We start from the raw sequence: 25,086 nt of genomic DNA on the forward strand, positions 1-25,086 counted from the left end.
TAAAACTGAGATTAGGCAGTGATTTATATTCAGTTGAAAAAAAAACCTATCCAAAGATAACGGTTATGCAACCACGATAAAAAATAACTAACGTTTTTCACTGTCGTCATATCTACTAAAATATTTCACACGCAAGCGATAAAAGGTTCGCAATCCCTGTTATGGACTGAAGGCCGCTGTACTTGCGAGAAAATGAAAAGTATAGTATGGCATGTATTATGGGTCCCGCTGCGAGGAGGTCATAAATCTGCACCTAATGTGACCACTTGACCGCTAACTGATTTGGAGCAGAACGGTTTATTACTCTACCCCATATTATACTGCAAAGAACTCTATTGTTCTTTGTAAAAAATACGTGTGAATATAGCCAAATGGGTTTAATTCTCTAGGTAAGTAGGTATATTTATTAATTTGTTTCTAAAAATAAAAAAAATACAAGTAATTACTGTGTTAGTAAGTATGACTACCGTATTGAAATTAGGTGTCATTTAAAAAGGCACTTTATTTGCATCTAATGTTAGTAGGACCTAATACCTACCTTATCTAGGTAGGTATTAGGTCCTACTTACAACGATGATGCGAAGTATTAAATGCTAATTATTTGATGACACATTTGCATTTATTCTAACGGGGAAGTGAGAACGTAATTGAGTAAGTCCTACCCAATAATTCGACCTGAATATTGATCAATAGTTTCTCATAAATTTTCTTCTTTTCTTCATAAAGTTTCTCAAAAATCTTAATAATGAATCGAATATAAATTCTTGAATCAGTTTTCTTGTGAATACTGCCATCTTTGCGAACTACACGGAACTAATTTACAAAGATTGTGTCCTGAACCCTGGGTAAATTCTTTCCGCATGCCCGATGTATTTCTTATAATAAAAAAAACAAAAAGCATTAATTTATATATATCATGAATGTATGACAAAATAAACAAATAAACATGAGTATTGTGGTTGCACACGACATCGATTGCACAATATTAACAACGCTGGCAACATATAACCGGCCGGCAGCATGCGCCATCTTTTCCGGCCGGCTGTCATTTATTTCCACCGAACGCTGGACGAGAGTTGTTCGTTTGTCAATTCTCAACACATTTTATTTCAAGTAAGTTTGCTTTTACTCATTTATTAATATTAATATATTTTTTTAGATATTATAAACCCTGTCTGTTATGTGATTATGTTCATTGGGTAATTATTTCGTGTAAATATTAGTTTAAGAAAAAGATGAATCTATTGTCTAGTTGGAGAATGGAATTATTTTAATGGGAGTAAAAAAACGGAGGTTGTACTTTTTGTGGTCACGACACGATTGCACAAAGCTGATGATGCCACGAAATATTCATAGATTTGCAGGGTAGCTCTTAAAATAAATAATTTCAATTTGTAATTTACTTACCGCAGTGAGTATGATTACATATTTCCAGAAGTATTTCGAATGTGAAAGTTTATAGCTGGAATTCTTATTTTTTTAAATCATCAAGGTCATGCAAGACGGAGCGAATGTTAGGAAAAGGCTACGCTGTGAGTCTGAGGACGATATCAAAGGAAATATAGCGAAAAAAGTTTTGACCGAGAGGTAGGCGGCTTTGAGTTGTTCCACGAAATAAAAAGGTTTTTGAAGACCCAGGCTTTAATTAGAAAAAAAAAGTTTGAATAAATCTTATGTTTTGTGGAACTGGGGGTTTTGCCAGGTGACAGGTTTTGGCATGTTGCTTCATACAATGCCATCATTACAACTTCGAACTCAATGTTTTTAATAGGAAAAACAGTGTTTTTGATATTTTCACTCTAGTGTTGGTTCATTTATTATCTATGGTTCTGGTATAGTCATCTGTTTTATATGCATGAAAATCATCTTGACCTCTTTGGTAGTAAAATGATGTGATGCTTATAAATATTGTGAAATTCTTCTAAACTTTGTACTGGCTGTAAAATAATGCATGAATGCCTAGTTTAGTACAAGTAATTAATTTAAATTGTAAGTTATTACTTAAGTTTTCTTTTTTATCAATTTAATGAAAAATATCACTCCTCAATTCTTATCATTAAAAAAAATATTAATTCATTTGTGTTTTACAATGATTGAGCACAATGAAAAGTTACTTTAGCCTTGTATCATCCGTCAATACTTAATAAAGGATTTTAATTCCGTACTGGCATCTAAACACCATAGAGGTTTATATTACAAGGTCTAGCAAGAAGTTTCTAATCAGTACAATTTGTATAGCTACCCCGAAATTAACAAGTGTCAGCTGCCGAGATGTCTATGGAACACAAGTGTTACTGCAGAGGCGATGAGCTCACAAGCATGGATCTCAATAAGCCTGAACACCTCTTGCCCATGATGAGGCCTTTTTCTATGAGGTGCTATTCAATTTCAAAGTAGTGCTAAAAGTAGTTAGAATATAATACTATCAAAGAGTAGATTTCATAAAGTATTATTCAGAATTTAGTGCAGTCTTAATACAGGTTAGCATTACCCAGTAAAGTTACTGTAAGTGTAATATGGTGTAGTTTATAGATGTATTTGATCCGTGCAAGATATTGCATTTAATCTGTTAAGCCGGGAATCTTTTGTAATATAGTGTAGCAGTTGTAGACAGTTCTTTGAGAATTATTAGTTAAAAATATGTAAATTGTAATTTTAGTTTTAATAAGGTAATTTATGCTGTAAAATTTATAAGGTCTTAACACATTAAAGTGCCAGTTGGTGTTAGGTATCTATTAAATATAATGGGTAATAAAATAAATCTTCATATCTGTACCTAAGCAATTAAAATTACATCAAGTCTTTTCATTGTATTCTGTTTGCCAGTTTAATACTCTCAGAAACATATTTGTATAGTAACTACAAGATAATCAGCGGATAAAATAATGATGTATTTTTCACATACTCAGTGTGTCATTGGACCATTCAATAATTATTTGTTTGTTATATTTAATTTGTTTATTCTGTTAGTGTTTGGCACCACTGTTTCATGTTGTATAGGTTCCACACCTATGTGTAAATTCAGTTAGATGTTTCATGTTTATGTACCAGTTTTAAAATAACATTGTTCATAATTGTGTGATATTCCATGACTCAGCTGATTTATTTGCCTTCAAAGTGGTGCAATACTTAACTTGACAATATAATAAACCTCCTTGAACCTTGTTAGTATGGTTGTGTTGTAAATTGGGCCGAATGTTGCCGTAAAATGGTTTTTGACTCGCAATTGAAAAGAATAAGATTAGCTGATAATCCTACATTCTCTTATCAGCCAATACTCTACTAAGTCAAGGCAGGTTATTATCAATACAATAAATCGATCTAATTCCTAGTTATTAAACCCGTATGTCATGTCCAGACAAATTTGTTTCACTTGATAAAGGTTTTAGTAATTGAATATAGTCTATGACGTCATATGCAATGATTTACTTTTCGGTGTCCACTATCTAAAATAGCTTAGCCACTTAGTCCTACATAGAAACTCAATATAGTATTTATTAGAAAGATTAAGATACACAATCAGTGGAATGTCTGAAATTTTTCACGAATATTTCCGTACCGATTTCGCACTGATAGCGTAGTCCTTCGACATTTTTCATAGCCGTAAAGTTTTACCAAGATTTTAAAGAAATTTTGTTTTTTTCAGCGGAACTTTAAGAGACAAAGATTAACTTACTTTTCAGGAGTTTAGGCATATTCTGAATAAGTTAATACTTAAAATGTTAGCTATAATAATGAGCCCATTATAACGCCCAAGCATTTTCTACCTTACATTGTCCACATAAAAAGCCTAGTAATACACAATAAGCTTTCCCTTTTAAGCACTGATCGCATACCCACGACCCCTGAACTTTCACTCATTAGTCTATGAGAACGAACACATAACGAACAGTTGTCCTGTTTCTCAGGATCATCAATTTGGAGACGATTTTAAATAACATGTTCACGTGTGGGATTCTCGGTGACTATCTGTACAATGGAAACGGTACCCTGCTTGTGGGCCTCTGGAAAGCTACTATATCGCTTAAAGAGAACGTCCATCGGTGGAACCCGCGGCATTTGACGCGTTACATAGTCGAGGGTAATAGGTTGGTGGACCTCCTATGTTGTAGTTTAGTAGCTCATGTTGGTGTTAGTCGTAAACTGTGAGAAATATGTAACAGTCTTCTTATGTTTGGTACTCTTTAAGTGCGGATTTCTCAGAAGGCTATTAGAAATTTACTAAGGTAACGATAAAAAGCATTTAATGGTCGAGCTCCTCGTTGAAGTAATAAATGAATATCTTTAGTATTTGCCTGTCGTATTAAATTCGTGGATCGATAAGAGGCTGAAGAAAGCAGTCGTAAATGATACGTTGATGAATGTTTTTCTATATTTAACATCGGTGATTTTATCTTTCGAAAACACCTACATATAAGAATCTAAATTATTCTCGAACACTGGACATTGTACGACCTTGAATTTTAACTGACAAGAAATTCAAGATGCTTGATACTATACGAACGTTCTGTTTCGTAATATTTTGCGTGAAATTAAGGATTTACAATTTCATGCCGTTTTCTGAAGAGTTTGATACTATGATTTGACCTACAGGAATAATTTATACCAGTGCAGCTAGCCAGTAGTTTTTCTTGACATATTTTAATAGGTCCTCTTAGAAATTGTACGCGTTAAAATTTTTCTCCGTTATGATGAGATCCACATTTCTGGATCGTAATTCATATAAACTAATAACATCTTTAGTTTTGTTTAAAGTTTATTCAATAATATCATCATAAACGATAATTGTATAGGTAATGACAGTCATCACGCTATTGCATAATTCTATCTATCCTTAAACTTTGACATTTAAGATAATTTTGTTGCAACTGCGTTTTATAGAAGATTCTTGACTAGTTAACCATCCAAACGATTTATGTACCTTTGAATGCCATAATAATGACTTTGACCACGACAAACATTCAAGAAACGAATTTTAGTGGTTAAAAATACCTTTTGCTGAATAAAATGTTAATTGGGCATCGCTATTTTAAGTTGAGCACTTACTGAGACCATATTTTTTAGGAGATTTTGCTAATTTATGGTTTGTACTTGTAGTGCGAAGCCAAAATAAACATAGGTACTATAAATTAAAATGGTGCCCAGTTTTCTCTAGCTCACAAATATTCGTTAGAAAAAGTAGAAACGTTTTAAAGATAACAGTAGATAGTAAAAAACAATGAAGTCATGGCAAACATAATCCCCTATCATCCTCTTTACACACTATCAGCTGTGGATACTCCTGTAAGCTAACACGCCAATCATTCACGATTATGAATAAACCCCATGTTTTGATGGAATTCGTCAAGTGCCCCTTGTAAGCGACTGTCAATATCTTATCGGTACGTGAGAGTTTATCAGGTCTTCGCTCTGACGTTCAGTTGAGCGTCAGCATTCCTAGTGACCGGTCGTGTCAAAAGTGAGTTCTTGGTTTTGTATTCAAAACGTGCTTCGTTTCTTACAAGTGGTATTCTTTTTCACTTGGCCTTCTAAAAGGAGTTTTTATTTAATTATAATTCATAATTTTAAATAAGTACCATTCGGTTATTTGCGTCGTCGTTTACTGTGCGAATTTAAAGCTGTTTAAACATGAGAACGTTACCTGATCTACATTAGCTTTAACTTATATCTGACTTAGGCATCATTGTACTGTGAATGCAACGTTAGAACGTTATCTCAACACAAAGTAACGGTATTACATACTTCGTTATGTTACTCTTGTCGACTATACAACTATCTTTTTGTTTCTTGAGACGTCCCGAAGAAATTCTAAACTAGTCCGTTTAAATGTTAGCTTAGCATACTTGTGAACAATTTTCTGTGAAAAATGGGTTTCTCCTCTGAACTTTTCCATTAAAAAGTCATCGCTTTGATGACCTCATCCCAATTTGACGTCATAGTTCTAGAACTCAATTTTTTTCTGGAGTTAGATCAATGAATCCTTTTCCCGTTCTCGAAATACGACTTTCTGGTTATTATAATATGAGCTAAATCAATCAATTGAATCATGAAGGCCAAGTACTATCAATTGTACAAATTTATCATATTTTAAAATTAATTACTTAACACGCACACGATAATGATCTTAATCGCGCACGAACTGTGTTAGTGGTGATAAGCTACACTAAATGAGTTAACTACATTTGTATCTAGAATAATCTAATCACTTGTTTCATTTGATTAGACTCAGTACAAAGTCTTCATTCAAGTCATTTCTATATAGGTCTCGGATATGAAATGAGTATCTGCGATAAACCAAACACCGATAGAAAATCACTTACATCTCTGAAAATGAACAATAAAAAGCCTTCTCTACACATTTTCAACTCCATAAGATAAATTAATTAACCCTTTGTTGTAATAGTCCATCAATTATAATTTATGGCTAAGAGTATTGTATTATACACGTGCAGTTTATCTTAGTACAGGCGGTAGCAGTCATGAATTGCAAATATATTCGCATTAGTAACTGTAGGTGTTGAGCATACTTAGATAGCATTGAAATATTAAGTAATTTGTAATTATTGGTTTCTCGTAAATACGTATTTAGTTATTCGAGCAAGCATAATACTTACTATATTTTTTGTAAAAGATATTTCATCCATCTCCCGTTTAGTATTCGTCAAGTCAGGACTCCAGCGATAATATTCTTGGCGATTCACCTTATAGGTACTCTGTTCTCGCTACCTTTACCTAATCGAGATTGGCCGTATAATTCCATGGTAAAACACCACAATCCCACCAAAACATATCAAATTTCAGTCCTAACGTCAACGTAATAAGTTTGAAATCTGTTTTCCAGCTTCAACAAGATGCCTCTCCAGCTGACAAAGCCCGCGCCCCAGTTCAAGACCACCGCCGTCGTCAACGGCGAGTTCAAGGACATCGCGCTCAGTGACTTCAAGGGCAAATATGTTGTGCTGTTCTTCTACCCGATGGACTTGTGAGTAAACACTTTATATTGTTTCTAGAATATTCTAGGTTAATAGAATATGGTTCACACTGATAATGTTTTCAAGTGAATTCTTTATTTGTATTGGAAAATTGTCAGATATCCTTGGTATATTGTTGAGCATACGGACGTTTCAAACGATCATATGCACGGTAAACATGTTTAGTAGCTAAAATATTTGGTCAAATGTCTAAAACAAGAAGCAAATAATACAGCTGTTATTATTATATTTCAATATTCGTTCTCTGCTTTAGCGGAGATAATTTACTATAAGTTTGTGAAACGTTTATGGTTTTCATGGAAGTAATAATTAAATAAAAATGGGTAAGTCGAAAAGCAAGTAACTATTGTAGCATGTATTGCCTTATTCGGATTATAGTTTAGTTGTCGTTGTCAATGCCTGCCTGAGCCTGTGGTAGATTGATTCATTATCTCGTCGTTTTTGGTGCTAATTAACAACGTACTTACTAACAACAATTGAGTGCTGTATTAACCCTTATCATGTCACAACTCTGCTTAAATTAACACACCAACATTGTTAGCCAAGCTTTGTAATCGGTATGCCAGTGATTATAGCTTCCCTTTTTTAGATTGTGGATGTCTCCTGAAGTTATCGAGCGGGTTACTCTATTCGAAAGGATATTTAAATGCAGACTTAGGAAAACCAATGAAAGTACAGACACACGGTATGGATACAATTTACCGCCAGATCTCATCACATTTCGTGTCCAAGTTTTCTGTTATGACTTTCTAAGGAAGCATCGAATTGGTCCCAAACCCAAACCCAAGAAATTCTGAGTATGCTAAGGGACAAATTCTTATAAAAATTAAGCAGTCCCTAAGATTTTTAAAGATAATGCCCGAAACAATATGTATGTCGACACTAAATGGCGTCTTATGGTTCTGCCCTTGCATCGGTGACGGTCGAACTACACAGAGGCACTCGATACCATTTGTAATAGTCGTTGTTATCAATATTCATTCATGAAATATGTCTATTGTTGATAGGTCTGCTCTTAATAATCCGATATCTCATCTCATCCAAAAGTTGGCAATTTCAGGTGAAACTGGTGAAGGTTCTCTTGTGATGTTGCGGTTTGTGTGGAGTGCGTGGGCTTTGGTGTCGGAATCAATTGCATTTTGTATGTTTGTTATGTTTATAATAAGATAAATTAAATTGGATAAAAAGTCGATGAGTCAAGTCTTTTAATTTTCACGTAATAATAGAACTGAATTATACTTTCCCTTTGTAAGATACCATCTAACAAATAAATAGGTATATGTGAACTATTTATTTTTAGAAATAATATTTCTCTTTTTGTATCTGCCGCTTAAGATCCGTGTAAAACCGGTATTTATAAACGATTCATCTTACCTTATGCTGGTTAGTTGCTATGCATCTAATTCATAAATAAACCTAGATTAATTTGCAACATCCTACAGTGTTTTTCCTTTTTAAACCAGAAATAATCATCCTCTTTTGTTCTTGAGACATTCTAGATGTATATTTGCTAAGAATATACTAGGTTGTAGGTACGTCGTATCAAGAACCGGTCGCATAAATTACATAACATCACGATCATCAAACCTGGCCTCTGTATAAGTTCACTAGTCGTTCACATTATGTAGTGTTATTTTGGTTACATTCATATGTCGAATTTTATGCTTAACCCTTTGACCGCCACGCTAATAATAAAAAACTGTGCTCCCTACGCCAAGCAATAAATTCGTTGTATTATACCTACAAAAAAATAGTGATGGGAAACGTAAATCGACAAAATATCGATACATTTTGCTTATGCATGGTCTTACAAATAAAATAATGCTTATTCAACTGAAGTTTTACTTGTAGTGAACTAATAAACATTTGGTTTATCATTATTAAGTATATATGCCTCTATAAATATTGAATTAGCAACAAGAAAAAGTTAACTCATTACCTTATTTTCCCGTAACTAGTGGACGCTTTAAAGCGTCAATGGCGAAGGAGAAGGGTAATTTTGTGATTAAAACGTAAAATAGACAGTGATGTGATGATAGATTTATTAATAGTTGTCGATATTTATATGCCTTAGTGCAGTATTTTTTTTTCAAGGTACTCACGGAAACATGTAACACAAAGAGGCACTTTACAAATTTGGCACCAAAATCTCGTATCTCGCCTTTTGCGTTTCAAATTACTACATAATTTACAACGTATTTTTTCGTATCCGGTAAATATGCAGGCATGTGCTCTCTTGGGCGCTTCAAATCTGTGTAAAATCAATAGGCGATATAAATAATAATATAAATTTTTACGTAAAATCATGTTTAATTAATACGTTACACATGTCGGTTGTACTTAAGTAGTCTTAGGGTTAGGAATTTTATTTATACATTATCTCTTTTGATGTATTGACATTCGAATGGTGGGACACTACCCTATTACAAAATTATAAAATATTTTGACTCAAGGAATAATAATTTTTCAAGCAAAGGCGGTACATACTGTGCTGATTATATTTTTATTAAATCAATTTAAATCAAAGAAAAAGAACGTAAACCTAAAGACTGGCACCATTTTTGAAACTACCTACCTATATATTTTTTATTTTCCATTCGGAGGTAGTCACAACATTCGGAGGTAGTCACAACACTAGTCGACGCTTTAAGGCGTCGTTGGCGCCGTGGGTGTAACTTTATAAGTAAATTTTTTGATGAGTTTATTTTTTAGTATTACGTGTCCAATTATACTATAGCTCAATGTTTTAATGCATAATTATAATAGTCGAAGTCAATACGAAGAGTTTTAAATGTTCCTGATTAAAAAAAATAACATTAGCTAAGTTTTATTCGTCATTAAAAGTTGAAATGCGATGGACGCTTTAAGACGTCATTGGCGTCCCGATCAAGTTATTGAATGACGCTTTAAAGCGTCCTTGGCGGTCAAAGGGTTAATAAGTTATTTTACTAGTCTATTACCACAGTAAAACATAATTTAATGGAATAAATCTACAAACCACGAGTTTATATACGAGATGTTTATATCACGAATAGTTTTGAAAACCACGTGACTTTGTCAATTTCGAGAACTTTCTTTATTCACATGCATGCTTTTATTGAAAAACTGCTAATGTATTTTTTTTGAACAATAGAATATCTTATCAAAATTGGCAAATTAATAACAAACCTGCTTAGTTTCACTTCACTGACTCCTTAATTAATTCCTAAACAAGATCTATTTGTCTTGCCATGTTATGTAATACAACTTAATTAATAGTGAGCGTCTATTGAAGATAGACTATAAACGGGTTTATTATGCTAACTAATTAACTAATTGAATTTGAAGGATAATTGGTTCTATTATCTTCCACATGCGTCAATCATTAAGGTTCTTGACAGGAATTATCCGCTTGAACCAATAGTTTTTTACTTGTTTATGTATTGAGTTAAGCATTAAATTAATTAAGTTTTGACTAAAATGTTGACTGTATTTATTTATAATTCTCTTTCGTCAATTCTTGTCATCTAAATATAAGTGCTCTTTTAAAAACACGGTACAACGCCCATCTCATGAATTCTCACAATACGTCAATTTGATGTGGATCATCTGAATTACCTAGATGTTTGTCATTCCAATCTTATTGTTGTTTACGTCACAAGAGTCGAGCATTCATACAATTTCATTTGTTAACAATCCTGTCTCAAAACCAGATAACCAAACAAAAAGATGGGTCATCTTTCCTGCGCAAGATCTGTATACTATACGCTAGTTCACATGAAACTACAGAATACAAAGCTTCGAATGCTTGTTTTATTAAATATGAAAAACAGATCGAAAGAATGCACTACATAATCAGGTTTCTTTATTACGTTTTATTCCGTTATGAATATTCATATGATTGATTTAATTCTTGACAGCAAACAATACTTAGTCATCTTATATCCGCCTGCGAGATATAGGTACTTATACCTTAGAAAATATAATTATAACATGCGAAAACATACTGTTTTAAAATCTGTGTTTTTTTAGTGATTGACGTGTTCCCTACATACTAGTAAATGTATAGATTTCAAAGAGTAAATCTGAAATGAACAATTTTTAATTGTTATTCATAAACACTATCTTTATTATCGCGACCTTATATAACTGTTATACTTAAAGAAATTGAAAAATATGGTTACGTTTTATCAACAGCTTGCGTTAATTTAATTATGAGAAGTCGCTGACCCCAACTTGACTTTACAAACCACAAACATTGATAAGAATGGCTGTTTAAATTAATATAGAGTGGTTAAAATATTTGATATGGTGAGAAAAAATATCATGATATTTACAATGAATTTATGTATGTACTAAAATTACATTATAAATGTAGCAGAAATGTTTTTTCCTTAAGAAATGATAGATGCAGATGTTCTCTCACTGCATTTACGAGTTACTCCTATCAAAAAGGCACAATAGTGGTCATGGTCAGGTCTTGATAACAAGTAAAGTTCAACGAACATACACATGTCATGTAATGTGTGACTTGTAAATAAATACATTTAAATGCAGCTGTAAGTTATTTCTTCTTTAACTTTCAGATAAGTATACATAATAATCAAACGATGTGACGTAAATTTATCGAACTATATTGGAAAAACAATTGACCCTTATCAATTTCCAGTAAGATCTAATTACTTTATGGTTCTGTATGGTTAAAGAACAATAAAGTAATTTGATAAAATACTACTACTATAATATGCTTTCTGTATCCGAAACGGTTTACGTAACTAACTAGAGTTAATTTTTAACCTGAGAACTTGCATTGCTTGCTCGCAGGTATGTTAGTATTTAATTTAATTGTAAAATATTTTGTATACGAGTCTACAATATATTTTCTCATTGTTTGCAGTACATTCGTGTGCCCCACGGAGATCATCGCGTTCTCTGAGCGCGCCGACGACTTCCGTAAGATCGGCTGCGAGGTGATCGCCGCCTCCACCGACTCGCACTTCACTCACCTCGCCTGGATCAACACGCCGCGCAAACAGGGTCAGTACACACGCATTTACTAGCTTCCAACATACACCCACATCCATGCATAGAACAATTATTCGAACCTAGTTCAACATTTATACCGTATTGCAAGGCAGTGAGGTTGATTTTCATATAGCCCTGTCGGTTCGATAGTACTATAGTGAAGTGTATATTATGTTCTACAAGCATCGAATTAAGCTTGGCATATTGATGTTGTTGAACATTGTCAGAACAGTGAGTTTGACTTCAATTGAATGCACGAATAGCTAAATACTTGCGTTCATCACATCAAGCGGCTCCTAAAATTTTAAATTTATAAGTAATAAGTTTGTCATCACACCTCCATATTAATTATTTTCACAATGTCAATTCATGTTCAAAACAGCAAAATAATATGCTAAAGGTTTCATCGTGATGTGTCATGACTTGCATCAATCGATAAATTAATTACCTAAAAGATATACATCGAAGTTCATGAAGTGTAGTTACTGACTGTATGTTAACGTGTCTGTGTCCCCTGGCCGCAGGAGGCCTGGGCCCCATGAACATCCCGATCATCAGCGACAAGTCTCACCGCATCGCGCGCGACTACGGCGTGCTCAACGAGGAGACCGGCATCCCCTACCGCGGACTCTTCATCATCGACGAGCTGCAGAACCTGCGACAGGTCACCGTCAACGACCTGCCTGTCGGACGGTCAGTATCACTGAGATATTTTGTTTATCAGAATATAACATTAAAATTTTCCTGTTTTACATAATATTAATTATGTTCTTTAACTGAGAATTTGAAGTAAAAATGTAAGTCTGTCTGTTACATAAAAAAAAATGGTGACGATGCAAAAGTAGCATTTTTCCCATAGCATTCGTCAATAGTCAAGGATATAAATAAACGCTGGCTGTAATTGTATGAGGAACTTGGTTAATTATTCTCTATGATATCGTGAGTCCATACCACATGGCTATCAGGCGGCCAATAAACGCGGAGCTCGCACGCGATCATCGACTGACCTTCGGTCTGATACGATTGTCGTTTTGTGGTATTATAGGAATTTTATTATAAGGAAACATACTTTTGTACTGTAATACTGATAACTGTATTTGATATGATTATATGAGTCGGTAAAAAATATTTATTAATGTAATGTAATACCATAAATGGTTAAAGTTATATTTGTCTTTAATATAAAAGTACTTAAACATTTACATCCCGAAACTCCTTTCCTAGAATAAAATAGATAATTAGATGCTTGTACATGAAGTTTTTTCGTCATGTCATTGTCCTCGGACCAAATCTACATAAGTTATCATCTAAATAATATGTTGTCCAGGTCTGTGGAGGAGACCCTCCGCCTGGTGCAGGCCTTCCAGTACACGGACAAGCACGGCGAGGTGTGTCCCGCCAACTGGCAGCCCGGCGCCAAGACCATCAAGCCCGACACCAAGGCCGCGCAGGAGTACTTCATCGATGCCAACTAAACACTCCGCACACAGCATACCGTTCAATGTTGACGTTACTCGCTAGTACGGACAGACAATCACAGGTGGCGCTTTTATAAAATGCCATAGTTTGTAATTGAGTTGAGAGTAATGTGAGTGACTTGTAATGTCAACATTTAACATAATTAAAATACTGTACTGAAAATTGTATTCATAATTTATACCAAATCTATAGAATTCTGGCAGTCGTCAAAATTGTAGTGATATGCCAGAGTGTATTCATAATGAGTACAATTTTCAGTTATTTTCACACTAACCTGAATGTCGGAAATAGGAGTTAGCGATTTAGGACATGTCTGAATCTCATGCGGTGAGGCTTGTCAACGCCTGTTCGACTTCACATATCAAAGATATCAACTTTTCATTTCGATCATGTTGAAAAGTTAAAAGCGAGCTCCGATTTTCCTAAACAGTTGGACAATAATGTAATGTAGGTAACCGCAGTGATTAGCTTACCTCATACACCACGCAATCAGTATTCAATCGAGATACTATGTTATACGCTAGAATCGAGGCTGTAATAAAGCTATGTTCAAAAATATACTACTTTTATTTTATACCTAATACTTTTTTATCCTTATGTAAAACTAATTTACTTATTTTTTATCTCCTATGTATTTTCTTTACTATTTAGATATATTAAAAATAAAGGCAGTTTTCAACAAAAAAAGGGCTTCTTGATTAGGGATCCTGAGAGGTGATGAAAAATCTTTCATCAGCTATTGGGATGTAATTTGTGTTGAAAGTACTAGTTTTATGTTTTCCGGTTGTTGCCGTAGCATCTCATCTCATCTCATCTCTATGTCTCTCGTTATGTCGCAAGTAGCCGCAGGTCACGTCTCAGGTCATACTAGCTTTTAGCACGCTTCGAGGTCGTTTATATCGCGTTTCCAAGAGAACTCTTCAAAAGTCCGGGATAAAAACTATCCTATGTTCTTTCTCAGTCAACTCTATTTCTGTACCAAATTTCATTAAAATCTGTTCAGTGGTTTAGACGTGAAAGCGTAACAGACAGATACTTTCACATTTATAATATTAGTAGGGATAAACCTGTGTCAGGTTCAAAAGCGATCAGTAATAAGCCAATTTGGTCTGCAATTAGAAAAATGTAAAGATAGCAACACTAAAAACAGTAATTTGCTATAAGTAACAGTTAAACGTAAAGATGCTATTTATTATTGCGCAGGCGCTTTGTGTAATAAAACAACTAAATGAGCACCGTAAAATTAAGGGAATTTAGCAACTTTTTCACATTTAAAAATGTCCAATGGTATAGCGCCGTTTGCTAATTATAAAATAATTTCTAAAAATTATGTTACAGCATTTCCTGCCTCTGTATTTTTCCAAGGTTCCAAAGATATAGCTGCTAAAATACATTGTGCAGGCGTTGCATCTCATTTTTCATATCTAAGTATATCTTCGTATGACTTACCTTTATCCTATGGATAGACATCAACAAAATATTGTAGTGTTATTATTCATAGCTATAGTTTAACTCTGCAGTTATATTTGTCAATAATAATAATAGTAAATAGTCAAAGATACCTTGGTATCTTTGACTATTTACCTAGTCGAGACGTTGATGTAATCACGCCAAACCCAATGTGCGCGACGTGTCGCTGGTTCGTTCCCCACGTAGGACAAGCGTTTGTGTTATCCACGAGTGCTTGTCCAAAGTCTGGACGTCTTCGTGCATATGACACCCCCGCTACATAAGGATTAAACACACGAGCTTAACTTAAAAAAAAATGCGGGAGTAGTTATTAAAATAGAACTTATTGGTAGGTATTGAGTAATACCTACCTATAAGTTCTATTTGGTAGGTAGACCATAACAAACTTTGACCCCTCCATTAATTCCTCACAAGAGTCAAGAATTTGGGAGTCTACATTGTAAAGAGTACTAATTAAAAAATATATTTACGTCTACCTACATAAAAAATCGATAACTGCAATTCTAAGAAATCCATATAGACGTATTATACCTACATTTACGAAGAGCCAAAGCTTTGTTTACAATATCGCATTACTGATTACATTGTAACACCTTTGCCTATTGCCGCCATTTTTCTAAGCGCACGGCACGCGTCCAATGACGATCCCGCATTCCCGCTCCTGTCGCCTCGGGTGGAAGACGCACAATTAAATTTCTAAATTCAAAATTACGCAAAATAAATTTGGAACAATGAGCAACGGACTCAATTATTACAGTGATTATGGCAGCGGCAGCTCAAACTCGGTAAGTTTTTATTATTTTTTAATTAATATTATTAAAAATAGTCATAAAATAATTATTTCTCTGTTAGCGAAACTCTGCGGAGCGACTTGTATAGACTTGTTTTGTTTTTCGAATTTGTTCTCCCTTTTTTTATAATAACTATCGTGAGACTGATTCATTATTAAATGATGTAACGGTTTACTCACGCGTATTTATCGGGGTAGCCCGACTAGTTTCGGACCCAACCGGAGTCCTTAATCATGAGCAGACGCGGCGGGATCGCGAGTCGAACTCACGATCAGTTCGACTCGCGATCCCGCCGCGTCTGCTCATGATTAAGGACTCCGGTTGGGTCCGAAACTAGTCGGGCTACCCCGATAAATACGCGTGAGTAAACCGTTACATCATTTAATAATTGTTCTCCCTTTCTTCGAATTGTGTGTAATTTGTAGGTATTTACGTTTTGTTTGTTATAATGGTCGCCCATTTACCTTATTTTAATATGATGATGTACATCGAAATGTGAACTAGAAGCAGGGCCGGATCTAGGGGCCCAGGGGCCCCGAAGTTCTATCCCTGCAAAAAACGAAGATGAAGAGATTGTATTTTTTGTTGTTGTTTAATTCGGTATAATAACAATGAAACTGCTAGGTAGATAATATCACTTATTAAATTATATTTAGGTACTTGTAATAAAACAAATACGAGACAATGTAAACGCTTTCATCATATGTGGGTAGCATTTAGCATTGTATGATTAATTTGTAATAGCCTTTTGATAGGAGTTATTTCTATAACTTTTGTCAATTTTTTAGTTAGTTAATAGTTTTTCCTACGTTGGTTGCAGTCACCGAGATAACTTACTTGCATACCTACACTACAGGGGATAATTTGTACCTACCTATTAAAATTGTATGAACTATTAACTATAGGAAGGTACCGCTTAGTTTTTGGAAATAAGTAATTAGTAGGTATTTAGTTTCCGTTTCAATTTATTAATTAAACGAATAAAAGTTTGAGTCGGACTCGAAACAGTAAAGGTCGAGGTTAGATCAGTCGGGTGTGGTTGAGGGACCTCAAATTGGTCACCCACCAACTAATTTAGGACCTCATTAACGTTGCTTAACCTCGATCATTATTTTTAATTGCTATAATAGTGGCAGCAAAAATATGTTTATCTGCGAAAAATTCGACCGTCTATCTATCACGGTTCATGAGAGACAGCCTGGTGATGATGGACGGACCGACAAACTGTGGAGCCTCAGTGATAGGGTTCTGTCTTTATCTTATCGCGCGAAACTCTATAACGAGTCTAATGTTTAATAAACACAATATTTCGACACCGCGTCAAGTGTTGACTAAATAAATAAATATGAAACATACAAGATCAATTGATTGTTGCGACAAATTTAATACCATAACAGCAGAAAAAATGTGTCGAACAAAAATAGATCTTATCATTTAGCAATAAAGACGTTGTCTTGACTAAGCGGCGCGCGGCGTGGTGTTGCATTTCGCTTAGACCAAACTTACACAACAACTTAACAGATTAAAGTATAACTTATTATGAAGATGGCGGCATTTATTATTCGTATTTGTGTCCAAATTCGTTTTCCGCGTTCGTGTAGACCCCGCACAAATTTGGTTTTTCTCTTCGCACAGAGTATATTTAGGCGTACGGTTCGAGTGTTAGCAAGTTAATAAATCTTTACCTGCGACCTGAATTTATAGTCAAAATTAAATAATGTGTAAAAAAATTGCTTAACAATAGGTGTCCTGCCTACTCACAGTACTCACAAGCGTATGACTTCAACCTACGCTCCCTCACCCGCTAAAAGCCAGGCCTTCTTCTGGCTGGGACTAGATACCCATCTAAAAATGTACCTATCTAGTTTATGATATTATTACTACTATCCGATGAGTGATGACGTTTTTATCCTACAGCCCACTCGGGAGCCGTGGTCCTCGCAGCAGTCGCCGGAGGGTGGCAGTAGGAAGTCGGCTAGCTATCATGATTGTAAGTCATTATTACTAGGGTGTTATTACCCAAATGTAACGAACCAAATTTTACTGTTACCTACCTGTATCGGAACAAACAATTGTGGAATTGGTCCGTTATTGAGATAGTCAATAGTGTCATAGTATCGACCATTATGATCGAAATGCAAATGGCAGAATTAGTCCTCTGATGATTAGATATACAAACGGCGGTTGCCTAAATGTTTGTCGTCAAAATCATTTTTTTATTCGATTAAATTGGTCATATTATAACAGTCACTCGAGTGACATCGTAATTATCAAAATAATAGTGCCTCTTTCATCAACATATTATTATCTACGATAATTTTTGAAAACTGACATTTTTTTTTTGGTTAAATAATAAAAACAAATTGTTATGCCCTGACCAACAGTGGTGACGGGGAAGTGCACACTGGAGGACATTATCAAGGAGTTCCAAATGAATGGTATCGACAGCCCTTACAATCCTGATGAAGATACCAAGCACCATGCAGGTATGATACCATAGTAGTCGAGCGATCCTGATGTTAGCGAGAAACAATCCTAATGAGGTTTCCCCCATTAGGATGGTTTCACACTTCTTCGGGATAGGAAAGGGGCTTTTTGACTAAATATACCCACCGCTGGGCAACGTCTCCCGCGTTTCGTCGAGTCGTGGCATCAAATCTTCAAACAAAAGAATAATTGTGATTAAGTATCAGTATTATATTGTTGGTCCGTTGTTCGCGTGCAGTGGGTCTGTCCGGCCTGGGCCCTGGCGCGCAGTACGTGCGCCAGCAGTCGTGCCCGGAGCGCGCGCGCAGCCCCGCGCCGCGCCCGCCGCGCCCGCGCTCGCTGTGGGTGCCCGACGACGCGCGCACTGACTACATGCAGGACTTCAACAACATGCAAACATTGACCACTCCTGTTGATGGTAAGAGATGTAACGTGTAACGTAAAAGTGGAATTTCAATCATAAATTCTTTGTATTCTATATTTCCATACAGCATCCATGATGTACTCCAACCAGCTAAAACTTGTCAGTGCCTGTTTGTTTTTTTTACTAGATGAAAATGTGTGATATAAATGAGCGGTTGCATTTTTGCCTTCGATCATTTTTACAGGTTCCCTTGATTTGGCCTGATTCTGTAACCTTACTGTATTTACATTTTCAAATCACGCAATAGACGTGCCAGTACCATCTGTGAGCCAGCCGCTGTTGACTGAGGATCACCTTCGCGTGCTGAACTCGCTGCCGACAAACGTAGTGTTCCTACTGCTGCGGGAAATGGAGAAAAACCAGGAAGATTTACTTAAACGCTCGAGGAAAGAGCCAGTTGTGAGTTTTTTTCGATATAAGTCTGGTTTACAGTTTTATTAAGTATTTCGATGATAAATGCTGTTGCTTCAATTGGACGAGACGACGTTTCAAGGTTGAATATCTTGATTCGGGAGTAGAGATATATAATTACTTTCAGATCAACAGAGTGCCGTTTTTGGTCAGACAAAAATGAGTTTTTGGTTACACGACTTCTGCCATAGGCTTTGTTACCTAATAAAGCATATACTGTCGGCTTTAGCGTGGCCTGAGTAGCTGCTAAAGGCATAGCTTCCCGCAGGAGTGCCGCTTCTGCAAGAACAACGGCGAGCGCGAGTCGTACTACCGCTCGCACCCGCTGAAGGCGGCGGGCGGGCGCGTGGCGTGCCCCGTGCTGCGCGCCTTCGTGTGCCGCCGCTGCGGCGCGCGCGGGGACCACGCGCACACCATCAAGTACTGCCCGCTCAGCACGCACGACGGTACCTGCTCACCACGCTCTTACTGCCTTACCCGCAGTGCCACCACTGTTTAAAGTACAATTTCTTAGTTGTAAGACAGATGCCAGTTTACTTTATATCGTACATTATGTGTTGGTCGGTCTCCCTTAACTCTGGTTTTACGAAAAGATTGCGATTTTAAATAATACGAGGTTTCCTCTAAAAATGTTTTTAAAGTTAAAAATTAACACGAGAATAATTTCAGAACGCATAAAGTCCACCGCTATGATGCGCAGCGTTCGCATGGCATCAGGTCGCCGCCGCCCGAACTCTTACGCGCTCTCGTCACAACTCGACCCGCTCTGGGCTGCACTCGAACAAAAACTAATGCTGTAAGTAAGTAATTTATTTCACTTCGACGGTTCAATAACAATAATAAATTAAATTTTATTTCCAAACTGTTATTGAATCATCACATTTTGTATTAGTTAGTTGATTATCGAATAGATGGCGTTGTTATCAATGAAAGCGGGTGTTAGAAATTATATTTTGTTTTTCGTTATAAAATCATCAAGTATTATTAATGTTGACTGTTACATTTAAGTGTTTAAAATATGTTGACTGAATATGTTTGAATCGTGTTTTTAATACCATATTAAAGGATTACTTGTGAGAATCCAGAATAATGAGGATGTTAGTATTTTCTTAATGGAGGAAGAGAATATTCTTATAAATGATAAATACCAATAATATAGTTGGGACAAATATAGTAATAAGTTACTGTATCCAGTGCAGATAATTTGATAACTAATAAGTTTACATTTATATACTTTTTCAAATACTTTGAAAAGTTTCGTTACATAGCTTAGACAAGCTACGAAAATGTATTGTGATTGGCAGACAAACAGATTCGTTTTATTTGTTTTAAGTGGGACATAAGTCGTTTATACATTTATATGAATGTGAACTAATCAATACATTTTCAGACTTTTAATATTTGAACTTCACATAAATTAGGTTTAGTTCTCGACAATATTATTATTAAATCAATGATCATTATCTTATACATGCGGATATATCGTGTATGAAATATTCAACTCATTTGAAATCAAATATAATACATTTTCTTAATCAATGCTAATGTATTGATAATAAAATGATTGTAATTATGAATTTGTAACACTAAACTGATTTAAAACTGAGACCGTTATGTCGAATTTTTGTAAACCAGAATCTGTCTAGATTTCGGTCAATATGTTTCGTATAAATTACCACTTTAAATAAGCAATTAAAAGAATAATTTGCGGTCTTGTTTTGAGTAAATTAAACGCTGCTCAAAATTAAATAAAGAAATTATCTTGCTGTCAACATAGAGTACCCATTTAGTTTGTTTTACATGAAAAGAAATAAATTAACAGACGTAAGTGAAAGAAACGTTTTTTTTTTAAACTTGAGGCAGTGTCATTTAAGTTGTTATTAATTTTAAATAAATTAACCCAATAACTTTTATTGAAATTAGCCTAGTATGGAAATGTTGTTTTTGATAAATTTGGATTTTTGCTCATAATATTTTTCGATATCCGCCATAGTCCGCATGTCGAGATAAAAAGTATAATACATATATTTAGTATTGATACATAAGTTGACATACCATAGACTTATGAATATATTTTTTGCTTCTAGCGATCTAGAATTTTTATTTTGTTGATTTATGTTTATTGAACTTCAGTATTTTGTTTTCGTTTATTTTGTCATTATTTTGGTGTCTTTTGGGGATCTAATAAAAATTATAATAAATCAGATTGTATGTTTGTTTTATTTATTTTGTGAAATATCTTTATTTCTTCTTCTTCTTGTTGTGTTGCTCCAATTCCGAAGGCCATCAGCTTTCGGCAAGGCCTTACTTGTTTTGTATCTAGCCCTCTACTGGTCAAAGGAATCCCTCAAATCCTTCCATATTTAACTACAACAGGTTTACTATTTTGGAATCGCAATTCTCACCATGGTTGAATGGAATGATTGAATATTGTTTAAAATTAGCCTTTATAACAGCCTATAGCTGTCCACGGCTGGACATAGGCCTCTCCACACGTTCTCCAGCTCGACCGGTTCATTGACACTTGCATCCAACGAGACCCAGCGGCTTTCACCAGGTCGTCGGTCCATTCTGCAGGTCGCCGTCCCACGCTGCGCTTGGTGGTACCTGGTCTCCACTCCAGAACTTTTCTGCCCAACGGCCGTCCTCTTTTCGCGCTATGTGGCCCGCCCATTGCCACTTCAGCTTGCTAATCCTACGGGCTATATCGGCGACTGTCGTTCGTCTACGGATCTCCTCATTTCTGATTCGATTTAAAATTGGTTCCCTTCTTTCTGACTTCAGTCTTTTGACCTCTTTACCAAACCTCTTCGTTCCTCAACAACCTATAGGTAACCCACATATTCCTCTACTATTTGTACTTGGTATTTATTGATATCACCTTAATTAAATCACCTCGCCAGTGACTTAATACACCGCCTACGATTTGTCGTCGCTTTGTGAGGAGCTGTCATTCTATTGTGAGTAATGTTGCGCATGAGTTTATTTTTAGCATTGTAGAGTAAGGCTTAGATCTTAATCTCTTTTAAAATTCACGGGATAACTACATGGGAAGAGACCCGGTCCTTTATAAAGGCGGAGACGGGTTAAACATGCACATGCCTTGTTGAGAACTATAAATGTTAGTTATTATTACTCTAATAAATGATTTCGTTTTTCACTAATTATACACTAGTTTGATAAGGTTTGCAAGTTTTGCAAATTTAATATATTTTTTACAATTGACTATTGTTTTAGATACGTAGGTATATTATGCCTAATTATTTAATTGATTCCTTACGACACTGCAGACACTAATCATTCCATTATGATTCACCATGTAGGTATTTATAATAAAAATGCAGATATTTTTTAAGACATTTACGTTATGCCAACTTTCCCAACTATAAAGCATTATATCTATCTATCCGGTATCGCCATTGTAATTATGAACAATCAATTATACAAGTAACACTTGGAAAGATAGTAAAAGTTAGACAAAGTGTGTCAAACATCGCGCCTGCGCACAAACGGAAAATAAACATTATTATTTGAAATTAAAAAAAAGTCGCACGACACTACACTCGGATGTGCCAGCTGAGTGTACTCCAAAACCTAGAAAACTGTTCACAGTAATAACAATCTTACGTACTTGACATAAAGAGCTTTTTGAAGTGTCCAACATCGAAGAAGCCGTTTAAAAATCATACGAATTTGAACTCACGCGCCGAAACGCCGCGTACCGTTTTGAATTCATTGATCATTCGTCTTCAACGCTTTAATCGACCTTAAAATCAAAATAACAAGTCATACTTTCCTTTAAAGCTGTGCAGCCAAACGAAAACCGCGCTTGAAATGTAGGATGAAAGTTTAATTTCGTTTGAAAGCAGTTACCAAAATATCTAGGTCCCAATCCGGTTGATTTGGGAATGTGTGTCGCTAAAGTAGGCTACGAAGAGCTGGGGGTAGTGGGGGTAGGGGGGGGCATGCTAAGATTATGCACATCTGTATAATGGTCGCTGGCTGTTAAAATTGGCACACTTTGACCACCGAGCGTGAGCCTTTTCTAGGCTATATAGAATTTAATGTTTATTCAATTTGTAGCTCTGGGAGCGAAGATCGTTGGATGATGTCTATGTAACGAATGGTTGCATTTGATATCTAGGTTATGTCCTAAAAATGATTTATGTTTTAACTGTTATTCGAGTTCTGCCGTGGAATAGACAACCCTTAATAAATCTTTTCAGGGCACTAGACTTGACTACAACTTTTCTTGATCAGTGATAACCCAATTTTCACTCAACTTATCTTTCATGAAAAGTTGGGCAGATTGTGTGATACATTTTTGTAAGGAATCCAATTTAAAAATCGACTTCCGCGTTATAAACACAAATCACATAAATTACGCATAAAAGGTTTGACGTGGCGGCTTACACACTCGAAATTTGTCCCAAAAAAAAAACAGCCCCACACATAATTAGATACCAAAAAAAATACATTGCAAGGAACAATGAAACAGAATACTATAATTTAACTACTTAAAATGAATTCTGAACCTATTAATAGTAGTCCACAGTATGTTTACTTCTTACCATCCTAGCCATTGCCTGCAGCCGCAGCACAGTAGCACCATTCCATTTGGCGTGGGAAGCTACAACAAGGTGTGACTTTGGATAGAGGAAGCCTTGATTAATATCGAATAAATTAAGATACGCATCTGTAAGCCGATGGTGGTCCAGTTTAGATGAATGGATATGCAGGTCCACTTGGTAAGTGTCTAGTTATGTTCTTATGTCTTCCTGCTGCGGATAAATCATTTGAGAAACTATGCATACCAACCGATGTGTTTAGAGATGTTTTCAGGTATTTAAGTTGAAGCTTATGTATTGTAGAGGTAATGAATTACGTAGTGAGAAATACAACATTTAACACTAGTCACAGCCAAACAGTGAAGTAGCTTTGCTATTTATTATCACTTAGGCTTTTTTCTTTAGTTCTAACTTTTATCAAGTTAAAATTAAAATAATGGAAAATTAAACTTAATAAGTAATGAAAACTAGTCGAAACGTCAAGCTATAAAGTTAAATGCATGTTACAAGTTAATTCCGTTACTCTCTGTTTGGTGTCCATAATCATTTGACTCCTGGACTATACTTTGCAGTTTTCTGAAACATTAAGTTCTAGTTTATTTTTATCTTCATTATCATTTCGTGCTTTACAACCAGATAATCTTATCTTATCCTAATCGATCCTAGTTTAAAGTTCATTACTATAATTGTGAACGAAAGAACTGACAAATGTTTTTGCGATCAAATTGTGTAACAATACAAACAACGCCGCTAATTACACTGCATACATATTTATAAACACAATGCAATCTTAATGTGGACTAACAGTCCCGAGTCTGTGGGTGTACCTAATTAAACTATTGACCCCAATATTATACATCTTTGTAGTCACACTATTTCTGTCTGAGATGTCTGTCTGACAGCGAGCGTGTGGGCTTCGTTCTTAGGAATAGCTGTTGATCTTTTATTCGGTGCTCCGTTTGGTTGGTATAACAAGACGAACATGCTCTTGATTTAGTGTCACTTGAATAGCTGCGAAATAAAATTGATGTCGAAGACGCCAACTCAGAAGACGCTCAACTAAGCACTGGTCGAAACGGCTCAGCGGACATCCTCGCACTCGATATCTCGCTGGTGGGTTTTACATGTCAGACACCGTAAAAACTATCAGCTTCTAAATAGCACGTCACATTTGGGTTGCTTTTTCGCAAAAAGCGATTCTCATTACCACAGTCAAAATCACATAAAATATGTTTTATTTTATCAAAATTAGCTGTTTTACCAGAATGCCGAATATCTGGCCTCATAACATCGACAGGTTCAGCTGAGTAAGTGGGTACCACATTAATGAAATGCTAAGAGGACGTCGTTTCTCGTGGTGTGAACAGTTTATGATTTGGATGCGACAGGATGAGAACCATGTTACAGAAAGAAATATGAATACAGACTGAACTAGAATGCGTTAGAAACCGGTGGAAATA

The 25,086-nt window shown here is 35.4% G+C and overlaps 2 protein-coding genes across 6 annotated transcripts; both read left to right on the forward strand.

Annotated features, from left to right (window-relative positions):
- The first annotated feature begins 1,008 nt into the window (after nucleotides 1–1,008).
- On the forward strand, nucleotides 1,009–14,031 carry LOC113493007 (peroxiredoxin 1). Of its 5 annotated transcripts, XM_026870771.1 has the most exons (7): nucleotides 1,061–1,113; nucleotides 2,239–2,375; nucleotides 6,842–6,982; nucleotides 7,582–7,677; nucleotides 11,869–12,008; nucleotides 12,521–12,689; nucleotides 13,324–14,031. In XM_026870771.1, the coding sequence occupies exons 2-7, from the start codon at nucleotides 2,272–2,274 to the stop codon at nucleotides 13,469–13,471; spliced, it is 798 nt and encodes a 265-aa protein (XP_026726572.1). In that variant the 5' UTR covers nucleotides 1,061–1,113; nucleotides 2,239–2,271; the 3' UTR covers nucleotides 13,472–14,031. The 5 variants fall into 5 exon arrangements, with proteins under 5 accessions (XP_026726571.1, XP_026726573.1, XP_026726572.1 ...); XM_026870770.1 differs by lacking the exon at nucleotides 2,239–2,375 and having other exon boundaries at nucleotides 1,009–1,113; XM_026870773.1 differs by lacking the exons at nucleotides 1,061–1,113; nucleotides 2,239–2,375 and adding an exon at nucleotides 5,360–5,458.
- A 1,391-nt stretch (nucleotides 14,032–15,422) lies between these two features.
- On the forward strand, nucleotides 15,423–20,802 carry LOC113493008. The gene is made up of 7 exons (XM_026870775.1): nucleotides 15,423–15,730; nucleotides 17,654–17,726; nucleotides 18,121–18,222; nucleotides 18,462–18,641; nucleotides 18,895–19,046; nucleotides 19,327–19,504; nucleotides 19,728–20,802. The coding sequence occupies exons 1-7, from the start codon at nucleotides 15,677–15,679 to the stop codon at nucleotides 19,856–19,858; spliced, it is 870 nt and encodes a 289-aa protein (XP_026726576.1). The 5' UTR covers nucleotides 15,423–15,676; the 3' UTR covers nucleotides 19,859–20,802.
- Nucleotides 20,803–25,086: the final 4,284 nt, after the last annotated feature.

Source organism: Trichoplusia ni, chromosome 4 (assembly GCF_003590095.1).
Source record: "Trichoplusia ni isolate ovarian cell line Hi5 chromosome 4, tn1, whole genome shotgun sequence".
Taxonomy (NCBI): Eukaryota; Metazoa; Arthropoda; class Insecta; order Lepidoptera; family Noctuidae; genus Trichoplusia; species Trichoplusia ni.

What these genes read in the sequence shown, in the direction of transcription:
- LOC113493008 (XM_026870775.1), top strand. Translation starts at nt 15,677, where the DNA reads ATGAGCAACGGACTCAATTATTACAGTGATTATGGCAGCGGCAGCTCA. An exon ending in GTCGGCTAGCTATCATGATT is followed by an intron (nt 17,727 to 18,120) that starts GTAAGTCATTAT and finishes CCTGACCAACAG; the next exon opens with TGGTGACGGGGAAGTGCACA. An exon ending in CCCGCTCAGCACGCACGACG is followed by an intron (nt 19,505 to 19,727) that starts GTACCTGCTCAC and finishes GAATAATTTCAG; the next exon opens with AACGCATAAAGTCCACCGCT.
- LOC113493007 (XM_026870771.1), top strand. Translation starts at nt 2,272, where the DNA reads ATGTCTATGGAACACAAGTGTTACTGCAGAGGCGATGAGCTCACAAGC. An exon ending in CAACACGCCGCGCAAACAGG is followed by an intron (nt 12,009 to 12,520) that starts GTCAGTACACAC and finishes CCCTGGCCGCAG; the next exon opens with GAGGCCTGGGCCCCATGAAC. An exon ending in AACGACCTGCCTGTCGGACG is followed by an intron (nt 12,690 to 13,323) that starts GTCAGTATCACT and finishes TATGTTGTCCAG; the next exon opens with GTCTGTGGAGGAGACCCTCC.